This window comes from Dermatophagoides farinae, chromosome 4 (genome assembly GCF_024713945.1).
Source record: "Dermatophagoides farinae isolate YC_2012a chromosome 4, ASM2471394v1, whole genome shotgun sequence".
Lineage (NCBI taxonomy): Eukaryota > Metazoa > Arthropoda > Arachnida > Sarcoptiformes > Pyroglyphidae > Dermatophagoides > Dermatophagoides farinae.
Genome location: NC_134680.1, coordinates 5,429,436 through 5,452,933, shown reverse-complemented (window position 1 = coordinate 5,452,933; position 23,498 = coordinate 5,429,436). Strand labels below are relative to the sequence as shown.

Sequence of the window (23,498 nt, the reverse complement as noted above, 5' to 3'; positions counted from 1 at the left end):
TTGTAGTATATTGGATTACATAATTTTTTTTGTTTTGTCTATAAAAAAAAAATTTTTCTTGGAAAAATAACCGCGAAAATTTCTTGTAAATTCGATGAATGAAATGATAATGAAGTTTCAGATTCATTGTTTTGTTTTTGTGCCATGAAAATTTCCATTTTTGACCCATACATACATACATGTATGCACACGAACAACAAGTTATCGCGTGACTTATTTTTATATATACAGTTGTGGAGAAGGCGAATAAAGAAGAAAAAAAAAACAAAGAAATTCATAGCCTTGATGATTTAAAGAGAGATAGAGAGAAAGAAAATTTTGAAATGGAAAATAAAACAGTCAATATTATCATCATTATGATGTGTGGCATTCATCCAAAAAAAAAAGTTGATGCGCGAGCGGCATTTTTACAAAAAAAAACAAAACAAAACAAAAATCCAATTTAGCCTCTGAAATGATGATGATGATGATGATCTGACACTTTTGTTTTTTCTACATTCACTTCTGATGAGAATTTTTATTCAAAAAATTTTTTTCTGAATTAAATTTTCAAAACAAAAAAAAAAAAAAAAATACGAATCAAAATCAGATTGAAGAAGAAAATTTTCGGTATTGTTTCAAAGCCACACACCGATCATCATCATCATCATCATAATCACACGGAAAAGAAAGACGAAAATGGACACCAAATAATAATAATAATAATAAAAAAATACCGAAATATTTACTACTACCACCACCACCACCACCATCAAACAAACCAATCAACGAAGAACCACACATGAAGAATATATATGACCCGTGTGTTTGTGAATATTGTTAAAATAAACCAACAACAACAACAACAACAACAACGATATAAAGATTCGTGATTTATATTCATGAATGATGATGATGATCATCATCATCATCGTAGATGATGGTGTGATGTGGCCAAGTCATCAACAAGCAAAGCAATGGTTCGATATAACAAACGTGACTATTTCATATTGTATATACTGATATGTTGATATAGTAGAAGTTTTTATTTTATTTTTTTTCGTTTCAATTCGAAACATTTATTCTTTCTCTCTCTCATCCAAAATCATTGTTCGTGACTTCGAAGATCGTTGATTTTTTTTTCTTTTCTCCGAATATATTTCTGTTATTTTTGTGGTCAGATATACCTGTGTTGTCTGTGTGTGTGTGTGTGTGTGTGTGTGTGTGTGTGTGTTTGTTTGTTTGTAAATCATGGTTTTTTTGGATCGTGGCATTGGAAAAAGAAAGATAAAAAGCGGCAAATTTGTTTATCTAAGCTTTTCCTGTATATATGTGTGTGTGTGTACCGGCGGTATGATGTTTGTTTGAGTGTGTGTGTGTCTAGGGATATGATTTTGTCAAATTCAAAATAACGACAAAAAAAAAACGACAACCATAGAAAGCGAAAATGTGAAATTCAATTTAATTTTATATATCATTTTAATAGTAAATAAGAACTAGAATTACAATGATTTAGGATTTTTATGGGCGGTGGTCAGTTGTGTTTGTTTGTGTGTGTGTGTATAAATATTCAATAATTTTTTTTTTATTATTCTTTGTTTCTTGATTGATTGATTTAATTCATTTTGAAAAACTTTGGTTTCGAATCAATCTTCCTCCTCCCCAATATAGTGGGTATATAATAATTTTTTTTTTTATAAAGATGTGAAAATAAACATGAAATTTTATTTTTGTAAAATAAAAAATTTACAAACTAAGGCCACGTATACCACTACCAAATTGTGATGCATAATAAAATGATGATTTAGTTAAAGCATCGGCATGATTAGCAGCGGTAACAAAACCAAATGGATCGGCGGAAGCAGCAGCAGCCGCTGCGGCTGCTGCTGCAGCTGCTGCTGCAACAGTTGGTGTTGTTGTTGTTGTTGAACTTTGGTGATGTGGATGATGTGGATTATGAACAGCATGATGAATACTGGTACCTGGATGATGTGGTACATGTGGATGATGACCATGCATACCGGAAGCAATTGGATGATGATGATGATGATGATAATGAGCAAGATGATGACTTCCATTAATAGTTGCTAAATGATGACCACTATTATTAGTACCAATGATTGTTGATGATGGTGATGTTGCTACCGGTGATATTGATGATGATGATGATTCTATCGTACGATTAGTTACAATCGAATCCATCATTAACATTTGACTCATTGAACATGAATTATTTGATGTATTTGCTTGACCATTTGTATTTGTATTGGCAGACCAATGCTGTTGTTGTTGACCATTCGTTGATGTTGGTGATAATGATGATGATGATGATGAGGAAGATGAAGATGATGATGTATCATTGTTTATAATAGGCGATACAAGTTTATTATCATTATTATTGTTTGTAGCTGAAGAATTATTATTGCCATTACTACTACTACTACTAGTAGTATTACCACTACCGTTGTTTTGTAATCCATTTCCATTTCCGGTTGAATGATCCATATTATCATTATTATTGTTTGTTGATGCTGCTGTTGTTAACCATGATGATGATGATGATGATGATGTTGTTGTATTTCTATTACGGCCATTATTATTATCAATCGATGTGGATGATGATGATAAAATTGGTGAAATACAACCAATACCGCCACTACTACCACCACCACCACCACCTGCAGCAGCAGCAGCGGCGGCAGAAGCGGCAGCAGCAACAGCTGTACCGGATGATGATGATGATGACGATGATGATAATGGCTGTTGTTGTTGTTGTTGTGCCAATGAAACAGCATAATCATTGGTAATTGAATTTATATTCGTATTATTCAACATATTCAACATCTATAATAATAACAACAACAACAATAATAATGAGAAAATAATTGTATTAGTTTGATTGATTGAATGTTCCAATTGATTGATTGATTGATTGATTTCAATAAAAGTCAAAAAAAAAAATTATTGTAAAAAAAAATTAAAAATTTCAATAGAATAATTCGAATTCTCCATTGTACAAGACGAACAAGACAAATTGTTTTCTTTTTTTTTTTTTTTTTTTTGTTTGGTCAACATTGAACATGTTGTTATTGTTGCGAGAAAAAAAAATAAAAATGAAAACTTTTTTCTAATTGAATTTTATCAACTAACAATGTGTATGTGTGTGTGTTTGATGATTTTGAAAATTAATTTCATTTAATTTCATTTCATTTTTTCCTGTGAATTGTTATTGAGAGATACAACAACAACAACAACAACAACAAAACAACCACCAAAACATCATCAGCAGCTGAAATAACATAACATTTTTTTCCATGATGATGATGATAATGTAAACTAAAATTATCATCTGTAAAAAAAAACTGAACTAAACTAGAGAAAAAAAAATTAAGATTGATCACCAGTAAATTCAATTGAATGTGTGTGTGTGTGTGTCTCGATTATTGTTATTGTTATTGTCGCCGATGACCATTTATTATCATCACCAATGATAATAATAATGATGATGATGATAATTATAATCGGTCAATCAAACTTTACATTTGATATCTCAATCCAGCACAATATAACAAATAAACAAGTTGTCCACTTTTATATATGATGATCATCAATCGTATAATAAACAGGTTGTTTTTTGTTGTTGTTGTTGTTGTTGTTGTTGTTGTTGTTGTTGTCATTTTTTGTTTCAAATCAACACAACCATAATTATCAAATAAAAATTTAATTGATTTTTTTTATAAAAAGCTTGTGTAAAGAGATTTAAAAAAAAAACGAACAAACATTTACCTGTGATTGTAATGCAGCTGGATCAGCTGATAGATAACGTTGTGTTGTTGTATTTACCGGATGTGATAACGATGATGATTGTTGTAGTTGTAGTTGTTGCTGTTGTTGTTGCTGCTGTTGTTGTTGTTGTTGTTGTTGTTGCAAATGATGATGAGGATGATGATGATGTAAATTTGTATTATTTGTTGTAATATTCATTGTTGAATGTTGTTGATGAGAATGTGGATGATTGTGTGGAGAAAAATTTACATTTATATTACTACTAGTATTTATTGGATGATATTGTGTCATATGATTTGAATGATGATGGTGGATATTATGATTGGATGGATGATGATGATGAAGATGATGATGTGAAGAAGGTGTATGATGATGATGATGATGCATTGAATGATGTGGATGATGATGTAATGATGATGATGATGATGATGTTTGATGTATATTGCCACAATCTAGAAAAAAAAACAGAAAAGAAAAAATATGATTCAATTATACAAATGAATTATGATGATGGTGATAATTTTCATTGATTAATTCCATATATTACATCGACAGAATAGTTATAGTGAAAAAAAAACATTAAGATAAAAGAATGAATGAATATATTTATTTCCGATAATAATAAAAAAATCGAAAGAAATTATATTTTGGGATTACTTTCCAATCTTGTCTGGCTATAATTTAAATTTTTTTTTTTAATTTAAGGTGGTGGTGATGAATTGATATTGGTTGGCCGATCATTTTCATTGGTTTATGAAAACAAATGCGAGATGTTTTGTCACTACCGCCGCCGCCACCACCATCACCATTTATTTATGAGCAGCAATCATTATTCATTGTGTTCATTGGATGATGACCGCAAAAAAAAAAATTTTTCTTTTTTCACTCGTTTTTTTTTTCGTTTAGTCAACGACTATGAATATCATGAAGATGATGATAATAATAAAGATCATTTTTTTTCTAAGGGAAAAAAATAGATTATCAAAAATGATATGTTTAGATTTCCCGAAATGGCCGACCATTATTGGCTAAAACTTGATTTCAAAATCAAAATGAAATTTTTTTTTTATTTTTTTATTTATAAAAAATAAAATATTCATGTGTTGTATGTAAGTTGACTATGTTGTATATATATATTCGAAACACTATTAATTCTGATTAACTAGCTGATAATTTGATTCATCCACCTCTCTGATGAATTAATGATCGGTAACAATCGGTACAACAACAACAACAACAACAAAAAAACCTGTACCTTTTGATATTGGTGACATTTTTATTGTAATTTATGGTCACCAGTAATCATCATCATCATCATCATCAACATCATAAAGATACCAGGTGAAAATTTACCATTCGAATGAATCTCTTTTTTTTGAACTTTGATAGTTTTTTTTTGGTTTGATTCCTTCAAAAAAAAAGTTCATGTCATTTTTTTTCTTTCAAGTGTTTGATGTGATTATGATTATTCGAACAATTTATCATTCGGTTTTTCATTTCATTTCAATTTATTGCTACCGTTTGATAATCTTTTTTTTGTCGGATTCAACTAGTAAAAAGGTAGTATTATATGCTATGGAAAATAAAAATTCATCAAGAAAACTTTTCGGACATCAATTGAGATATGATATGATGATGATGATGATGATGAAAAGTACCAATCGCCACACATTCTATGTCTTTGCAAAAGGAGCACCTAATTATGATTATGGTTAATGATTATGATTATATATGGTCAATATCATTATTAACTGCTTGAATTTTGTATGAGAGAGACAGAAAAAATGAAAAGTTTGAACATCTATGTCGAGATAAATTGAATTTTTTTTTTTTTTGGCTGGAACCTTATGAAATGTACAAAAAAAAAATAAACACCAATGAACTTGTGATGATGACTATAAATCGAAACATTATCCTATTCATTAAAGGCTAAAATTCACAACATTGGGTTGACGCCCTTGTTTTAATAATAATAATATCAATTCAATGTACGCATGTGTACAAATCCATCATTCACATATATCACAAAAAAAAATACTGTCGATAATATAGAAACTATAAACACAGAAAAAAAATGAAATACTAATAATCAATAATAATTTACCTTGTGATGTTTGATATTGTGAATTTTGATTATTATTATTATTATTTGTATTGTCTACAGAAGCCAATGAAGTTGATGTTGTATTGGATGCGGCTGCTTGGGCAGTTTCAGTTAATGATGCTTGCTGTTGTTGTTGTTGTTGTTGTTGATGATGATGATGTTGTGCAGCTGCTAATAAATATGAATTTGTTGCTGCTGCTGCAGCCGTTTGTGCTGTATAGGCGGCCGCTGCATGCATTGCCGGTAATGATGCTAATGCAGCCGAAAATCCATTCAATTGTTGACTGCCCATCTGTTTACGCCATCGTGCACGACGATTACTGAACCAAACCTATACACAACAGGCGATAAAAACAATATAAAAAAAATTGATTCAAATTGAATTGAAAATTTTTCTTCCTAAATCAATTAATTAATTAATCAACAAATTAATTAATTAATTAGTTTTTTTCTGTTTTAAAATACAAAAGAAGAAAAGGTGTGCACATTGCACAATTACAGTTGGAATATTCTCATTTTTTTTAACTTTTTTCAAAATTACACACACACACACACACACAATAAATAAAGAGAGAGGTAGTGCGACCCGATTTTGTGATTTGATTTGACACACACAGTATTATACTGATGTTGGTGTGAACTTGAATGATTTGTTTTTTTTTTCTCATTTGACTGACTGATGGACGGCCAGACTTTTTTTTTCGAAAATATTGGATATGGCAAATTAATAAAATATAATACAACAACCACTTGTTGTTGTCCATCATCGTCATCATCATCATCATGATCGATTTTGAAAAAAAAATCAATGAGAATATTATGACGGTGATGATGATGATGATGATGATGGACATATTTCGGGTCGATCCTTTATTTTTATTTTTTATTTTGTCTTGTTTGCTGTTGTTGTTCTTCACCTATACAATTTTTTGTTGTTGTTGTTGTTGTTGCTGTAAATGTTGGCATTGGTGGTGGTCGCTAACCATTTAATTATCAGGCAATTTTTTTCTTCTTATTTTGTTTTTTGTTGCTGTTTGCAATTTGCTGAATAATAATCACACACTCACACACACACAGACGTCTGTTTTTTTTTCTTGTGATTTGACATGACAAAAAATAAACGTAATGTTTGTGTGCGGTCCAGAAACAGCAACAGCAACAACAACAACAACAACAATATCATAATGTTGAAAATGAATTTTTTTTTTTGAAAAGAGAGAGAGAGAAAAAAGTCATTGTTTATTGTTCGGATGGAAAAAAAAATTCATCTACGCAAGCTAATTCAGCAAGTTTTAACGTAGAATAGTTAACTACCATCATCATCATCATCATCATCATCATCATTGAAATATTCATCCCATCTACATAATTTTCATTGATACATGAGATGGTGTGAAATGTGTGTGTGTGAGTGTGTGTAAGATTTGAAAAAACAACAAGCTGACCTGTATGTCAGATAAATAGATAGATAGAAAGATGGACAAAAAAAATACAAAACTTAATTTCAACTTGTCATGAACATCAAACAAAAAAATTTTTTTTTTCATTTTATGAAAAAAAATTCGGCTTTTTTTCATTCTTGATCATCATCATCATCGTTGTAGCCGATGGCAAATTGTAACATTGAAATGATCATCATTTGTATATTTGTAAAAAAAAAATTCATCATCGGGAATCATTTTCTTTTGATTACCGATTTATTTATATTTTCATTTTGATTAATTAACACAAAAACATCTTGAACTTGTCGATGATAATTAACATCTTTGAATAAATAAAATTTGACAATTCTTTTTTCTTTTTTTTTTGTTCATTTTCAATTTTGATCGATTTCGATGATCAAGGATAGGCCGATTGAAATACAATTAACCATTCTTCTTCTTTTGAAAATAGACAAATCGATGAGATTTGATTTGAATTGATTATGATTATGTTTGTGAACAGATTGATAACATTTTTCTTGGGCGTTTGATTTAAATATGAATAGCCACCGATTTTTTTCCCATTGATCTTTTGACCTACACCTTTGTATCAGAGTAGTTTTTTTTTCTTAACAAAAGATATTGACCGATGGTCAATAATTAAATTTTTTTTTATCCTGATTGAATTTGAAATGGATGAATGATTGTTATTATTATTATTATTATTATCAATGACTTGAGGCGCAATTGAAATTTAAATTTTTTTTCCATTCTATTCTGATTTATAATATGTTCACAAGAACAAAATTAAATGTGTTGAACATTCAAGTCGGATCGATTGATGATGATGATCGATTCTATTTTTATGTTTATGTGTGTGTTCACATAATATTATTTCGTGACCAAAACCAAAAAAAAAAAAAAGAAACGGCGTTTTTTTTGACGTTTTTTTTCTGAACTACTATCTGATCGACGATAATCATAATCATGTATTATGTTTGATAAATAATAACAAAAAAAAATTCTAAAATTGACCATCATCATCATCATCATAATCATCGATAGATCGATAAATATGAATTTGGTGTGTTGAACAACAAAATTGTTGAGGTGCGATTTTTTTGCAAAAAAAAAAAAAACAAAAATGATCGAGCTGTCGCGCGCGCGGCAAGCAATTTTCATATTTTATTTCTTTTCTATTCACTCAATGTGTGATGGACAATGGCCACCAAATTAGTGGGTTTCGATTGGTGTTGGTGGTCTGTGTTTGTGGCTACCGTATGTTCTCGTTGTTCTCGTTGTTGTTGTCGTTAACAATTTTTTTTTCTCTTTATCACTAATTTTTCTTTTACAAGAAAATTATGACCTTTCACAATCAAAAAAAAAAAAAAAAAAATTCTGATTCAATCGACAACAACAACAACAACGAAAATCATTCTCAACATGATTATCATTATTTGCAACACCTATTTTTTCAAATTGTTAGTCGCGTACAGAATTTTTTTTTTCTTTATCAAAAAAAAAAAAGTTTTTCAATTAACAAATCTTCTTACCTGAACACGTGCTTCAGTCAATTTTGTACGTTGTGCCAATTCTTCACGTGTATAAATATCTGGATATTGTGTACGTTCAAATGCTTTTTCCAATTCATCCAATTGATGTGCAGTGAATGTTGTACGTGAACGACGTTGTTTACGTTTCAATGTTAATCCTGGTTCAACATCACTAGAATCACTGCCAGAATCATCTGCTAAAATATAAATATCGAGAGGAATAAAAAAAATTGAAGAATGAGAAAAAAAAGAAAAATCAAATCAATTTCTTTCAAACAAATAAAACAAATGACAGTGTGTGTAACAGCAATATATAAGATGCAACAACAACAACGACAACAACAACAGCGACGGCAACAACAACAACAACAAAAATCTTTTACTTTTTTTTTCTTGATTGAAATGATTAAATGTGACGATTAATTTTTTTTCCTTATAATAGACAATAAATCTCAGGTTTTTTTTCTGATTGAGAATAAGCCATTGATTTGATGAATTTTCAAAAGCAAATTCTTTACATTCATCTTCGAATAGTGTGGACAATTCTTTTGGTGTATGACAAAATAAAAATTCAGGTTTCATACTCATTGCACACACGCATACATATAAAAGGTGATTATAATAATTAGAAATAATTACCCACACACACACACACAGTCATTGATATCGATTTAATATATATAAAAAAAATGACACCGAATAATCGTTAATCATTGTGTTCAATTAATTTTTGCTTTTTTTGAAAATTGCCCATTTAAACCGAAGTGTCTGAAAGATTATGAGGGATTCAAGAGAGAGAGAGAGAGAGAGAGAAAAAAAAACTGTCGGTTTTCATTTCAATTGATTGAAATAAAAAAAGAAGAAATTTGACAGATCAGAAAGTGTGAATAAAAATGGAGAAATTCTTTTCAGATTTATATAAAGAAAAAATCATTTTCCAAATGATGATCAGTAGTAACGCATCATCATTTGATTTGATTTGATCAATTACATTCATTTTGCAAATGATAAAACTTGAAATTTTCAAAAAAAAATTTTTTTTTGTCGCAATTCGGTACATTTGTTCGGTACATTTTAGATGAACATAAACCGATCAATAAATTGATCGAGGCATTTCAATTAGTACAAATTACATAATAATCAAAAAAAAAATATTAGCCGACATAGATAGAATCAGAATCACGATGATGATGGCTACGGCCACCATTTTTGATCAACATATACACACATTTGGTCAAGTGATTAATTGCCTAATTTAATTAAGAAATGACTTTATGATCAGAAGACCTAGCTTGCGTGGCTATGGCAGAAAAAAAATATAAGAACCGAACATCATCAAGCTGTGTATTATATTGTATATTGAGCTATGCTTGAGTCTTCTTCTACTTGTAGCAATATTTTGGATGCATGATTTTTTCACCATTTTCTTCATTAAAAAAAACGATGTGTTTAATGTTTTCATTTTTTTTCCTTCTTGTTGTTGTTGTTGTTGTTTGGTCTTTCAATGATTATCATTTGGCTTAAATGATTTCAGCATATATACACACACACACACACACACACACACGTTTTACCGCCACGCAGCTTGCGCGGCTGGCTGGCTTGCTTGTCTATCTATTTTTTTTTCTTCTATTTGGTCTTGTTTTTTTTTTAATTAACAATTTTAGCCATGATTATTATTAACAGTGATATAAAATGAGGGAAAAAAATTATTGTCGGCAAAGGTTATTAAGATTCTCTAAAGACCATGTTCACACACACACACACAGAGAGAGAGAGAAACATGGTAATACATGATGATGCTTAAGCAAACAACAAGCGGCATTATAAAAATCAAAGATAAAACAAAACACCAACAAATAAAAAAAATCAGAATCAGAACTCTTGTGCAGATAAATTACACGATTACTTTGAACTTTTCAAATGAAGCAAAAAAAAAAAATTTCAAAAAGTTCAACGATTGATTGATATAAAAATTGAAAATTGATAATCATTTCTTGGTCATTCATTTTTCATCCATTTTTATTTATTCCTTCGAAACAAAAAACACATACACAATCACCACCACCACCACCACCACCATCACCGCCGCCAATTGAGCTGAATTGTTTTTAATGACTTAATCTCAAACAAATTGAAAAAACAGAAGTCAGAAAAAAATTTTTTTTTCTTGACCAAACCAAGAAAAAAAATACAAAAGATAATCAAATCAACAACAACAACAACAATAATAAATGAATGGAAGCTATTCTTCTTTACTTTTGTACAACAATTCAATTTTCAATTCAATTCGGGAAAAGAAAAATTTTTAAAATTCAATTCAATGCTCATTTTGTTTCCCACAGGTACACATACACACACACACAATGTTTCAATTTAATGTCATTGTGTATGTATATCTATTATGAAATTTAAAATTCAATTAGATCATTGTGTTGTTGAATTGATAATAGAATCTTGAATCTCAACTATAACTACAACAACAACAACAACAACAACAATGAACAGAAGCTAAATTAAGTAATTATCGTCTACAACAACAATAATACAAAATGAATTACAATCTAATTGGGTTATAATTGTGTCTATGTCTATTGTGGGCAAGAAAAAAAAGGTAATCAAGTAATAACAACAACAACAACAACGGAAATCAATGGATTGAAGTTAACAATCAACAATCAAACGAATCGGATAATTTTTTTTTTATTTTTCTCTTCTTCACAGGAATGGGGGCGGCAACATCATCTCAATTTCAATAGACCATTTTCTATTTAAACATTCAACATTCAATTCAATTCATTCACAAGAGAATTTTTGTACAGGATTTTGGATAAGGATGATGATGATGATGATGATGATAATCATTTGAAAAAGATAAAAAAAAGACTACAACAACAACAACAACAACAAATTGACCCGACACATAATACAAAATGTACAGATGGTTGTGTGTGATATACAATTAATTTCGAATTAGATTCAAGATTTTTAGTGTTCGTTGTGACATATATGATGAACATATGAAACGCCCATCATTATTTTCAATGAGAGAAAAAAATAGAAAGATAACAAAATGATAATGTAATGATAGCTTGCGCAATCAGATAATCACTGATCATCATCATCATCATCCATAACAACAACAACAACGACGATACGTTTGTTTTCAGGTGTTAATAGCTTAAAAAAAAATTTTACAATGGTAACCAATTCATTGCTGATAATGATGATGATGACAATATTTTGATTGCTCAATTCATTTCAACAACAACAACAACAACACTTTTACATTGTATGTTGTGTGCTGGCCAGCAGATTGAAAATGAATTCATGGTGGACGTGTTCAAATTCTTTTCTTCTAATAATTGACGTGCACGCCAAATTGCCATTGGAATGAAATTTAAGCTATTTTCATTTCATTTCATTTTTTTCTTTGTCAATTTCCGAACATTTTTTACTACCACTAGATGATGACCGAATCATTTTTGTTTTCCGGGAATGATTTTTTATTCCATTTACAAAGATGAATCGAATCCCGATTTATCATAAACAAAGCAAAAAATGTGAATAGAATATCGATCAAAAAAAAAAAAAAAAAAAAATACAAAGAGAAAATCATCGACGAATACATCTATGTCACGCGATTTTGATGGCAAAAAATATCTTTTTTTTTGTTTCCATCAATCTCATCATTATTATTATCATCATCATCATATTGATTGGATGTCACACACGCACTACCAATGACCAGTAAATTGATGGGATTGATGGAAAAAATCTAAACACAAATATACACACACACATAAATCATATAATGGTGGTAATGGTGATGATAATGACGGCTTCAGATGTCCAATCCATCTATCTGCCAACTTTGTAAAACTTGACCACACACACACACACACAAACATCGAGAAAAAAAATGCCAAAAAAAAAAAAAATACTTTTAGCAGCATCTTTGAAACTCAATCTACAAAGTCTCCAATAACAACAACAACAACAACAACAAAAGAACTTTGAATATATCCGCCTATAATATATTCGTGTTTGTGTTTGGTTCGATGTATTCGTTCGTTCGTTCGTTCGTGTCGACAATTTGAATGGCATCAGATGAGATTTTTTTCTTCCTTTTGGATTGGTGGTGGACCACAGTATTCGAATTCTTCGAACACACAGATCATCGAAGATCGAGATCAATACATGTCGACGTACACATTAGATATAAGGATTTTTTTGCCGCCATTTTTTTTCACTGTTTGTTTGTTATTATTATTCGTGATTTAATTTCTTTCTTTTTTTCGATTAAATTGAATGCGAAACGTAGAGAAAGGAAAGAATGTCTGTGTGTGTGTGTGTGTTGCCTCTACTGGCGCTTCTTTTGGCGATCATCACCATCAACAACATCATGAAAAGATTAACAGGCCATGATGATGATAATATGAATGTTAAATACCCAATTTTTTTTTCTATCTTTCATTTATCTGCCATGATGATGTTTATTATATGATATGATATGTCTTCGTGTCGATCGATCAATTTTTCAATCCAATCGATTCAATCGATCTATCGATCGATCGATTGATCGGTATTTTTATCAAAAAGGCACACATAATATTTTAGACAAAATAGAAGCCATCATTATCATTAAATGATGATCCTGCCACACACACACAGACACAGCGGTCAAAATAGTGGTCAAAAAAAAATAAGACCCAGTTATAATAGCAAAAAAAAACAAAAAAAAAATCCATTAAAAAAACATAATCAAATTAAAAATTAATTTAATTTTAAAAGCCAACCTAACCAACACACGCAAACCTAAAACATCCTTAATGATCATTATCATCATCATCATCATCGTCATTTAACTCGACCTCTAAACGACAACCAAATGATACAATTAGACACAAAAAAAACGACACAATCGTTTTGTATTTCATTCGGGTAGAACATAAAAAACTTTACTCAATTGGATTAAATCGTTGGTGGTTCCTGTATTTATCAGCACACACACACACACACAAACATTTAGGGCCTTCGAGGTCAGAGTTCGCGGTCAAGGTATGTGTGTGTGTGTGTGTTCGTTTGAATTGAAAAAAAAATTCTCATTGTACATGCTGTTTTTTTCTCATCAAAGAAAAACCTATGTTCTAGGACCAATCGATTGTATTTTTTGTGGTGTGTGGTGTGGTGTGTCCATGCATTCAAATCGATTTGTCGCAGCTGTTACACACAAATAAAACCTCGAGTATTATGCAAGTCATTGTCAATTGGAAATTTGAAATTGAAAAAAAGAAAGAAATATTTCCCTGTAAATCTTGCCAAAAATCCGATTATCATCATCATCATCAAAATCTTTTTATTTCATTCTCTTGGTTACAGTGGTGCTGGTATCTGAATGAAATAATAGAAACTGTTGTCAGTCAGGCAAGCAAATCAGACAATGAATGTGACAATTTCGGATTTTGGTTTTTTTTTGTATAATTATCTCAAAAAAAAAAAAACAAAACATGACCTGTGTGTGCGTGTGTGATTACACAATATTTGTCTACTCTTCAGTTGTCAATTACTGTTGTCGTCGTTGTCATGAGAATTAAAGAGTTGACTTTTGACAATTCCACAATAATCGAATCAATCAATTGTCAATGAATGAAACCAAAAAAAAAAATTTATAATTGATTTGTTTATGTCATTCCAGAATCAAGTTGATTGGAAAATTATTCATATTCACAAACAAACGGATTATATAGATTATAATATTGTAAAACTGAAACTAAAATTCATGCAAAATTTATAATGGAAAAAAAATGTTAAAAATTATGCAAATATCAAATTGCACGTGCAACAAACAATTGGGAAAAAAATGATCAAGCAAAGAAGAATCTTGAAAATTTTGTTTTGTTTTTTTTTGCGGGGGAATGGGGATAGATGGGGGGCAGGGAAAATCCTGAATATAATTTGATTGAATTTGAATGAATTTTTCAGAATGAATGAATGAATGAAGAAATAGAAATTTTTTTTTTTGATTCAAAATTGAGAGATAAAAATTTTTGAGGTAGTGGGGAGGAGGGAAAACACACTCACATTCATTTTTAAAGCTAGAAGCACCAAGAATTCCATCAATAGAATGCTTATGTTGTTGTTGTTGTTGTTGTTGTGGTTGTTGTTGTTGTTGTTGTTGTTGTGGTTTATTGTTGATATTCATTAATGAATGAATATTATTCTGTTCTTCATCAATATCATCATCATCATCATCATCATTATTTTGTTGTAGAATTCTATGGCTATGATTATTAGTATGTAAAGTCGATGTTGAAACTAAACCACCACCACCACTACTATTAAAATGGCTATGATTATAATGATGATGATGTGAATGTGAATGTGAATTCAGATGTGGATGATGAGCATTATATGGTCCACGTAATAGCCTACTAATTGATGATACTGATGGTGCTGTTGTACGATCACATAAACCTTCTTTTATAAGACGATCACGTATCTCCCATGAAAAGATACCTGGATTTTCTTTACGATATTCTTCGATCCTTTTCTCAATATCAGGTGTTGCAACACGTGGTTTTGAACCTCCAATTACACCGGGGCGTATTGATCCGGTTTCCTAAAAAAAAGAAATGATGAAAATAAGAAAGATGAAAAAAAATTATGACATTTCATGAAAGAATGACATTTTCATCATGAATCCTTATCATCAAACTTCATATACAAAACGAGAAAAAAAAATCTGCTTCTAATCTGATTACAGCAAATCTACTTGAGCGGATAATGTGGCCAACATATTGTTAATGGATAATAAGCGAAAATAAAATTCAAAACGTTTTTTCCCTGTTGTTGTTGTTGTTCTCACTGAAAAATCGTTACCAAATAATTCAACGACTAAGGAGCTCAAACTTAGTCTATTCATCAGTTTTATTCGGAGAAAAAAAAAGTTTCAAAGTTTCATTTTCAAATAAATATCAGTCGGTCGATTGAAATCAACCTTCAAATGAATTGTGGTGTTGGTGACCACTGAAATAATTTTTAATCATGGATCAAAAATTATAATCAGATTATCATCATCATCGTTCCAGAAAAAATTGAAATCTTTCTTTTTTTTCTGTACCAGATATTTATTCGAATTAGAACCACAAGATTATAATAACCGAACAACAGAAAAAACGTTTGAAATAATCTCATTTCTTTCATTTCATTATATTTTGTCTAATTGTATCATTATGTATGGTTCATTCAGGTCAATATGTGTTTAGGCTTTACTAACCACTAATCATTTTCTGTTCAACACAATCTAAAAACGGAAACATTCAATAAATTCATTATTCATTGATCAATTGATTGATTGATTGATCGATTGTTGGTGTCTCAATTGATAATAATTCATCTTACCTGATAACGATTCAATATTTTTGATACACAACCATGTGATACACGTAATTGTCTGGATATAACACATGGACGTACACCGGCTGCTGCTAATTCAACAATCTTTAATCGTACATGATTCGGTAATGGACGACCATTTATGAATACACCACCCAATTGATTCACTCTTCCTTGGCCTAAATAATATATAGATATAAATAAAATGAATGAAGAAAAAAAAATTAAATTTTTCAAAATTTAAAGAAAAAAAAACCGAAAAAAATAAATGAAATTTCTCGTTCCCGAAATTGAAATCAATCCATCAAAATCAACATTTAAGCCTATCTTTCTCTCGTAAAAAAAACAAAAACAAAAACCAAACCCTAAACCTAATCTAAACAATCTGGTTAATATTTGTAATTAGTAAATATTTTTTCGTCAATTCGCACAGGCTCTGGCTGAACTTTGAAAAAAGTACCGACTTTGGATGCAATACAAAGGTAAACGTACAGTGTTTTTTTGTTTTGTTTTGTTTGTTATTTATGTGCCTGTGTGTGTGTTTGTGTGTGTTTATTTTTTGTTGATGGAAATGTTTTCATACATTATGATGAATATTAATAATAATAACAGGTATTCATCATCATCATCATCATCATAAATTAACCATTACCACACGATATGATGAATATTTATATGCAAAAATTGAATTCATAAATCTAAACAAAAAAAAATGAAAATGAAAATCAAAAATTCAAGCCAAGTCAGACAAATGTTGATGGATCATATATAAAATCATGATTTTGATGACGACTACAATCATGATTTCGATGACGACGATGATGATGGTGGATATATTTTGTTCGAGATGAAAAAAAAACGAAAAACGGAAGTGTATGATGGATGTTCAACAAACATCTGCTTGTTTTTGTTGTTGGTGTGTTTTGTTTTGTTTTTTTTTCATACTTGTGAAAATTAAATGACGAAACTCTTTTGGTGGCAATATATAACATACCTTGAAATGGATAGCCAAACAAAGGCCTAATATTCAATGACATTTTTTTCTGTCTGGTTGAATAATTGCAATGATGATGGATATTATTCTGAATACAGTGATGATGAAATGAGATCTTTGATTTGATTTGCACCTTTCTGAATTAAATTTTTCATTAACAATTGAAGAATTTTGTGATTGTTGTTGTTGTTGTTGTTTAATTTGGTTTCGTTTCTTTTTTTTTCTTTTTATTTTTTTTTTTGGTATCACAAATTATTTTCAATGAAAAAAAATGGGTAAAAAAAATTCACATTTGGATTGCTTTAAAAAAATATCAACACATCAAACAACCACTGCAACAACAACCAATTTACCAGGGACCAGAATAGTTATTTGTAGATGGGAAAAAAAACTTTGGTCCCTGAACACACACACCTACACTACACATACATAGTGACACGTACACACACACACACACACTTGATGATCAGATTAATAAATTTTGATAAGCATAAAAAAATGCACAGACACGAATCGATTCAAATAATACAATAACAATGTATTGAGATTTGAGAATTAAACCAATAAAAAAAACAAAAAAAAAATTTTTTTTTTTTTTTTTAGTTGAATGGATTTCACACATAGATATAATGAGTATAAATTGTATATGATTCTAGATGCTTCAAGTATTGCGATTACTGTGTGAATTTTGTGATTTGTTGCATATAACAAAATTTCACAGACACACACACACACACCATATACAAATCACAGAAAAACAAGCATATGAAATTCAGGAGAAAAAAAAAACAAATAGGCGGAGCTTGAACAACAGTGAAACGAATAGAATAACAGAGACAAAAACAGACTACTACTATTCCTATTTTGTATGTTTATGTTTTTTTTCTGTGTAGTAGTAGAATGGGTGTACCACCCATTTGTTTGTCTGTTATATACATTTATTATGTATATGTATGTATGTATGTATGTACCATTGTTATTTGTTGCTCCGCCCATTATTTTTTCCTACAACCACAATTGTTTATAAATTCATAAGGAAAAGGCGTATTTAAAAAAAATCTAATTGGTTACGGTTGGTTATAATATGAATGTTGCCCTGAATCCACGCATACACACACAAAAAATTCATTGATGATGATGCAAAAGCAAGTTTGTGAAGATATGGTGAAATAGAAAAAAAACAAAAACAAAAGACTTAAAACTAATCTGGATTTTTGTGTGGAAAAAATTTATTTTTTTTTCAATATAAATCAACCAATCAAGTAATCATCGTGATCCTCATTCTCATCATCAATTGAGAATGATTCTAGTGCATAATGTATAGGCCAAAGATTTGCAGAAAAAAAAATGAAAAAAATTCATCCATCCATCTAATCAAAGAAACTGCCAACGAAAACTAAAACTAAAACTAAAAAAAAAAAAAAAATACTGATGCAGTCTGAATCAACAACAACGGAGTAATGAATAATTCTATTTTTAACCACTTATCATCATGTTCAATTCTTTGCTATTTACCACCCGACATATATATATATTTTTTTTATTGTCGTTATCATTTCTATTGAATTGATGATCGTTTTTTTTTGTTTTGTTTTTCATTTTATAATAATGATGATGATGATGAGTTAAAATTTCATTTCATTTCATATTTTTCTGCCACTAATCATAATCATAATGATGATGATGATGATGAAAAAAATGAAATTAAACCGATTAGACAAAAAAAACAAAAACAAGAAAAAAAAATTCGTTTTGTTCTGCTATATTCGCACGTTAATAACAAAAAAAAAAAAATAAATTGAATTCCAGTGGATTCAATGGAAGAACAAAAAAAAAACAAAATTTTTTTCTGTTTTACAAATCCTAAAATCACATTATATAATCTCTAGAAAGAAAGGAAAAGATGCTGAACATCAACTGTTGCTTTGCTTTGCTTTGCATTGGTTTTTGGTTTTTGGTTTTTGTTTTGTTAAAAACATTTGCAATGAAAAAAAAGGGCGTAACTAATCTATTCATCAAATTTTTGATTTTTTTTTCGCAGTACATAAAAGGAGGATCTCATTAAGATTTTTATTATGAAGAAAAGAAACAAAACAAAACAAAACAAAAAAAAGAACGAAGGACGAATCTTAGATCCATTTTCATTGTTTTCGATTGGCTGATTGGCTACAATTGTAGAAAAAAAACGACTAATTCCAATGTAAATATACTAGAAACATGATGGTGATGAAGAAACAGAACAAAAAAAAAAACAGTTACATTAGTGATTGGCAATCATCAATATATAGATATTAATCATAATCAAAAGCAGCTGCATACACAGGTATACACATGCATGTGCACGCTGGTTACATAGATAGAAATTGTGAATTTTTTTTTTTCATTGTTAAAAGCAAAAAAAAAATTATTATTTTCTACCTGTCATAATTGGAATTTGTTTTTTCTCTTGTTAATAAATCTAAATAAATGATTTTTTTTTGTTGTCGTTGTCGTTGCTGTTTGATAATTCGATTCGGTATTTTTTTTGTTCTGTTCTGTTCTGTTTTCAAAAAAAATTGCAACAAGATGGTTTGGTTGTTTTTTCTGGTTTTTTTCTTTGAAAAAAAAAACGTAAAAATTAACATAACAACCAGACAACCAAAATCATCATCTAAAAATATATACAAAATTCATCCATCATCCAAAACAAAACTCGAATCATTAAGATTTTAATGTGAATTTTAATTTTTGTCTAGAAATTTTCCTTGTAAGAGAGAAAGAGAGAAGAAAAAAATTCAAAATTCTTCACAGAACGAAATGAAATTTCATACAACAAGTGATCTGAACATTGCAACCGAATATTGTTGTTGATAATGTCGATTAAATCGACTTGATTCATTCGACACAATTTTTTTTACACCTGATGATCTGTTGATGATGATGACGATGACGACGATCACAAGCCTTATTATAGAATAAAATTTCAATTTTCTATAGATAAATTGGTTTGTATACGGTGTATACGGTGCATGCAAACAAACAAACATGAAACGAACGCCAACATATTTTACCGTAACCAAAAAACAAAAAAAAATCATTATTCGTTTCTTGTTGTTTTTTGTTGTAAACTATGAAAATTAATTTTAGTATTTGTAAACAAAATTTAAAATCCAATCATTATCGATGAATTTCATTATTCTAATTGATTATTGAAAATGTCACCAAAAAAAACCGGAAAATGGATTTTATTAAAACAAAAAAACACACACACACACAAACACACGCAAACTTTACACCTGTCACTATTTATAGTCAAAAATGTCAATTTGTGATACATTGAATTGTATTGGTTTGTCATTCTTATTCACCAATAGATCATCACATTGTTTGTTTGTCATAATTAAGCTTTGAACAAAACGAAATCGTTTACCCGTTTTGTATATTGGTGAATGATTTTGTTGTATTTTGTTGTAGACAAAAAAAAACAACAACAACAACAACAACCAAAACAACAACAAAATTCTTCTCCATTTTTTTTTCATTTTTGTTTTGACATGACAATGACGATCCATTCACAATTGGATTGGATTACAAAATTTTGTTTCTCTCTAGACATGTATTGATCGATCAATCAATCAAAATTTGAATCTCAATTGAATTATTCCATGTGTGTGTTTGTGTGTGTGTGTGTGTGTAAAAAATATCCGTTTTGTTTTGGTCATATTTACGTATACGAATCAAATTGAATTTTGTTGGTTGGCCGTCTGTGTTTTTGTTGTTGTTGTTGTTGTTGCTGTTATTGATTTATTTTTTTGGTTGTAGTGGTGATGATGATGATAGTGTTAATGAGAAATGTTTTCATCATTGTTGTCGTTTGATTGTGATTGTTTTCCCAGCAGCAGCAACAGTCATGGGAGAATAGGATCTTTTAGATTTCAATTTTTTTTTTATTTTTAGGTTCCTGTCATCAGTACGCCAAACAATCTATTGCCATCAATCATCATCATTCTGTTGGTTTGTAACAAAACGAAAAAAAAAATTATTGAGGGTGTAGGTGTCAATCAATCAATCAATCGAAAAAAAATTCTCATTAAAATATATTTCAAGTTGACAATTCAATTGTCTCATCATCATCATCATCATGATGATGACATTCGATGATCAAATCAATCAATAAGAATCATTTGGACATTGTTGATTGATCTTGAATCCAAAATTTTTAATGATTAATAAACATCATTATCTGGCAATAATGGCCAACCATACAGAACAAACTTTTTTGCAATGAAAATGAATGTTCATCATTTCCACCGTCGACAACAACAACAACAACAAAAAAAAACAAATTGAAAAAGAAAAAAAAATCAAATTCAATTTGATTCGATTCAATTGAATTTCCATTATTTTTGTTGTTGTTGTCGTCGTCGTTGTTGTTGTTGTTTGAGCCAATTATTTTTGTTGATTATTTTATTATCATCATCGTCATCATCACAAAAAAAGGTCATTCGCGTTTGATTCATCGATGAAAAAAAAAACACAACAACAAAATTCTATTTCAAATCAAATCAATCATCATCAATGGAGGGGAGGCGGGCAAGATTAGTGGTGATGATGATTGTGGTTGTCCACTTACAAATAAACAGACGAAAATTGAAAAAAAAATTTTAAGAAAAAAAAATCAAATTGAACTAAATTGAATGAATGAATGAATTCAATCCAAAAAAAATGAATCAATGAATCATTAGCTAGGTCCATAGGGACCTATGCTATTTTCTTCAAGCAAGAATGAAAAGAAAAAAAAGGTGTAAATTGAAAATGTTTAACACTCACACACACACACACTTATGTGGAACGAGCAAAGAAAAAAAAATTCAATTACTCAACCACCACCACCACCACCATATCTCATTGATCGATCGATCAATCAATCAATATTGATCTATCAGGTTGAATTTAATGCAAAAAGAAATCAAACAAAACAAAACAAAAAAATTCATTCACAAAGAACATAATCATTTTGTTGTTGTTTTTTTTTTTTTTTTTGAACGACAGAATAAGAAAAAGAAAGAAACGATCGATTTTCGAACGTTTCTTTTTTGTGTGTATCTCGAAATCTTTAAACAACAGCAAAAAAAAAGTCAATTAAGATCTAATTATTATTTATGATGATGATTATAATCAATCTGTGTTCGTGTTGTGCGGACGATGTGAGAATTTTTTTGTTTTTCACAGGTTTTTTTTTGTTCTGCAAAGATTATCAAGATCAAGGAAACAAAATCACCTATGGAGGTCTATTTCCATTCATAATGATAATTCAAAGCTTTAAAGTCAATTAAATTAACCAAAAAGGAAAAAAAAAATTTTTTTTGGTAAAAATCGTGTATTCACGAATTGAGTTGAACACTTTGCTGCGTGTTTTTTTTTACATTGATTTAACGTGAGCCGTGTGTGAGGTCATCATCATCATCATCATCATTGACCACCACCTTTACCACAACAACACCGAAAAAGCGATCAACCAACAACAAATGTGATTGATCAGTCAATAAACGAATCATTCATGAATTTTGTCTGTGTGTGTTATAAAGATTTGTTAAAAAAAAATGAATGTAACAAATTGTATGAACAGAAGCGTAATAGATTGAATGATGATGACCACCCAGAACAGATTTGTCTTTGGGAGAAAAAAATCCCGTTGTTTGGATTGTGACAAATTTCCAAAAAAAAATCCATTTGATATTTGAAGCCGAATCAATTGTGATTTATTGTGCATAAAATTAGTCAGTGTGTGTGTGTGTTTGTGTGTATAAAAATCGTGTTTTACATTCGACATGATACATTGTTGATCAAATAAAAATCGATCCATTGGATAAATATCAAATATATTTTTTTTGGCTACCACCATTGGAGATGAACATAACGCAAATGATCATTGATCTTTGCGTTATGTCAATATTGATTTACAAAATCAAATTCGTAACTAACAACAGAAATTTTCAATCAATAGAAATGATGATGATTTGTGGAGAAAAAAAAATGGACATATATACAATGGAGATTTGGCTTTTTTTTTTGACACCGATAAAAATTTTGTTTGTCCATTAAAAGACACGTACAGCGGCCCAAAGATCAAAAAATCATCAAAAAAAAAAAAAAAAAATTACAAACAACATCATTGTGTACATTACGCCATCTATCAGTCGATGTTCAAAGTTATAATTTTTCATCATAATGTGAAAAAAAATCATTGAAACATTCAAATTGTCAAATTCAACAATTGATAA

The 23,498-nt window shown here is 29.5% G+C and overlaps 1 protein-coding gene across 4 annotated transcripts; it reads right to left on the bottom strand.

Annotated features, from left to right (window-relative positions):
• Positions 1–1,424: 1,424 nt before the first annotated feature.
• LOC124500426 (uncharacterized) lies at positions 1,425–17,883 on the bottom strand. Of its 4 annotated transcripts, none has more exons than XM_047064498.2 (7): positions 17,236–17,883; positions 16,248–16,420; positions 14,928–15,465; positions 8,844–9,040; positions 5,870–6,200; positions 3,766–4,217; positions 1,425–2,823 (listed from the first exon to the last, which is right to left on the bottom strand). In XM_047064498.2, exons 1-7 carry the CDS (start codon positions 17,276–17,278, stop codon positions 1,726–1,728), a joined length of 2,832 nt encoding a protein of 943 aa, XP_046920454.2. In that variant the 5' UTR covers positions 17,279–17,883; the 3' UTR covers positions 1,425–1,725. The 4 variants fall into 4 exon arrangements, with proteins under 4 accessions (XP_046920454.2, XP_046920455.2, XP_075586029.1 ...); XM_047064499.2 differs by having other exon boundaries at positions 8,844–9,037; XM_075729914.1 differs by having other exon boundaries at positions 15,363–15,465.
• Between the last annotated feature and the right edge of the window lie 5,615 nt (positions 17,884–23,498).

What these genes read in the sequence shown, in the direction of transcription:
- LOC124500426 (XM_047064498.2), bottom strand. Translation starts at nt 17,278, where the DNA reads ATGTCATTGAATATTAGGCCTTTGTTTGGCTATCCATTTCAAG. An exon ending in TTCTAGCTTTAAAAATGAAT is followed by an intron (nt 9,041 to 14,927) that starts GTGAGTGTGTTT and finishes TTTATATTTTAG; the next exon opens with CAGATGATTCTGGCAGTGAT. An exon ending in ACAATATCAAACATCACAAG is followed by an intron (nt 4,218 to 5,869) that starts GTAAATTATTAT and finishes TTTTTTTTCTAG; the next exon opens with ATTGTGGCAATATACATCAA.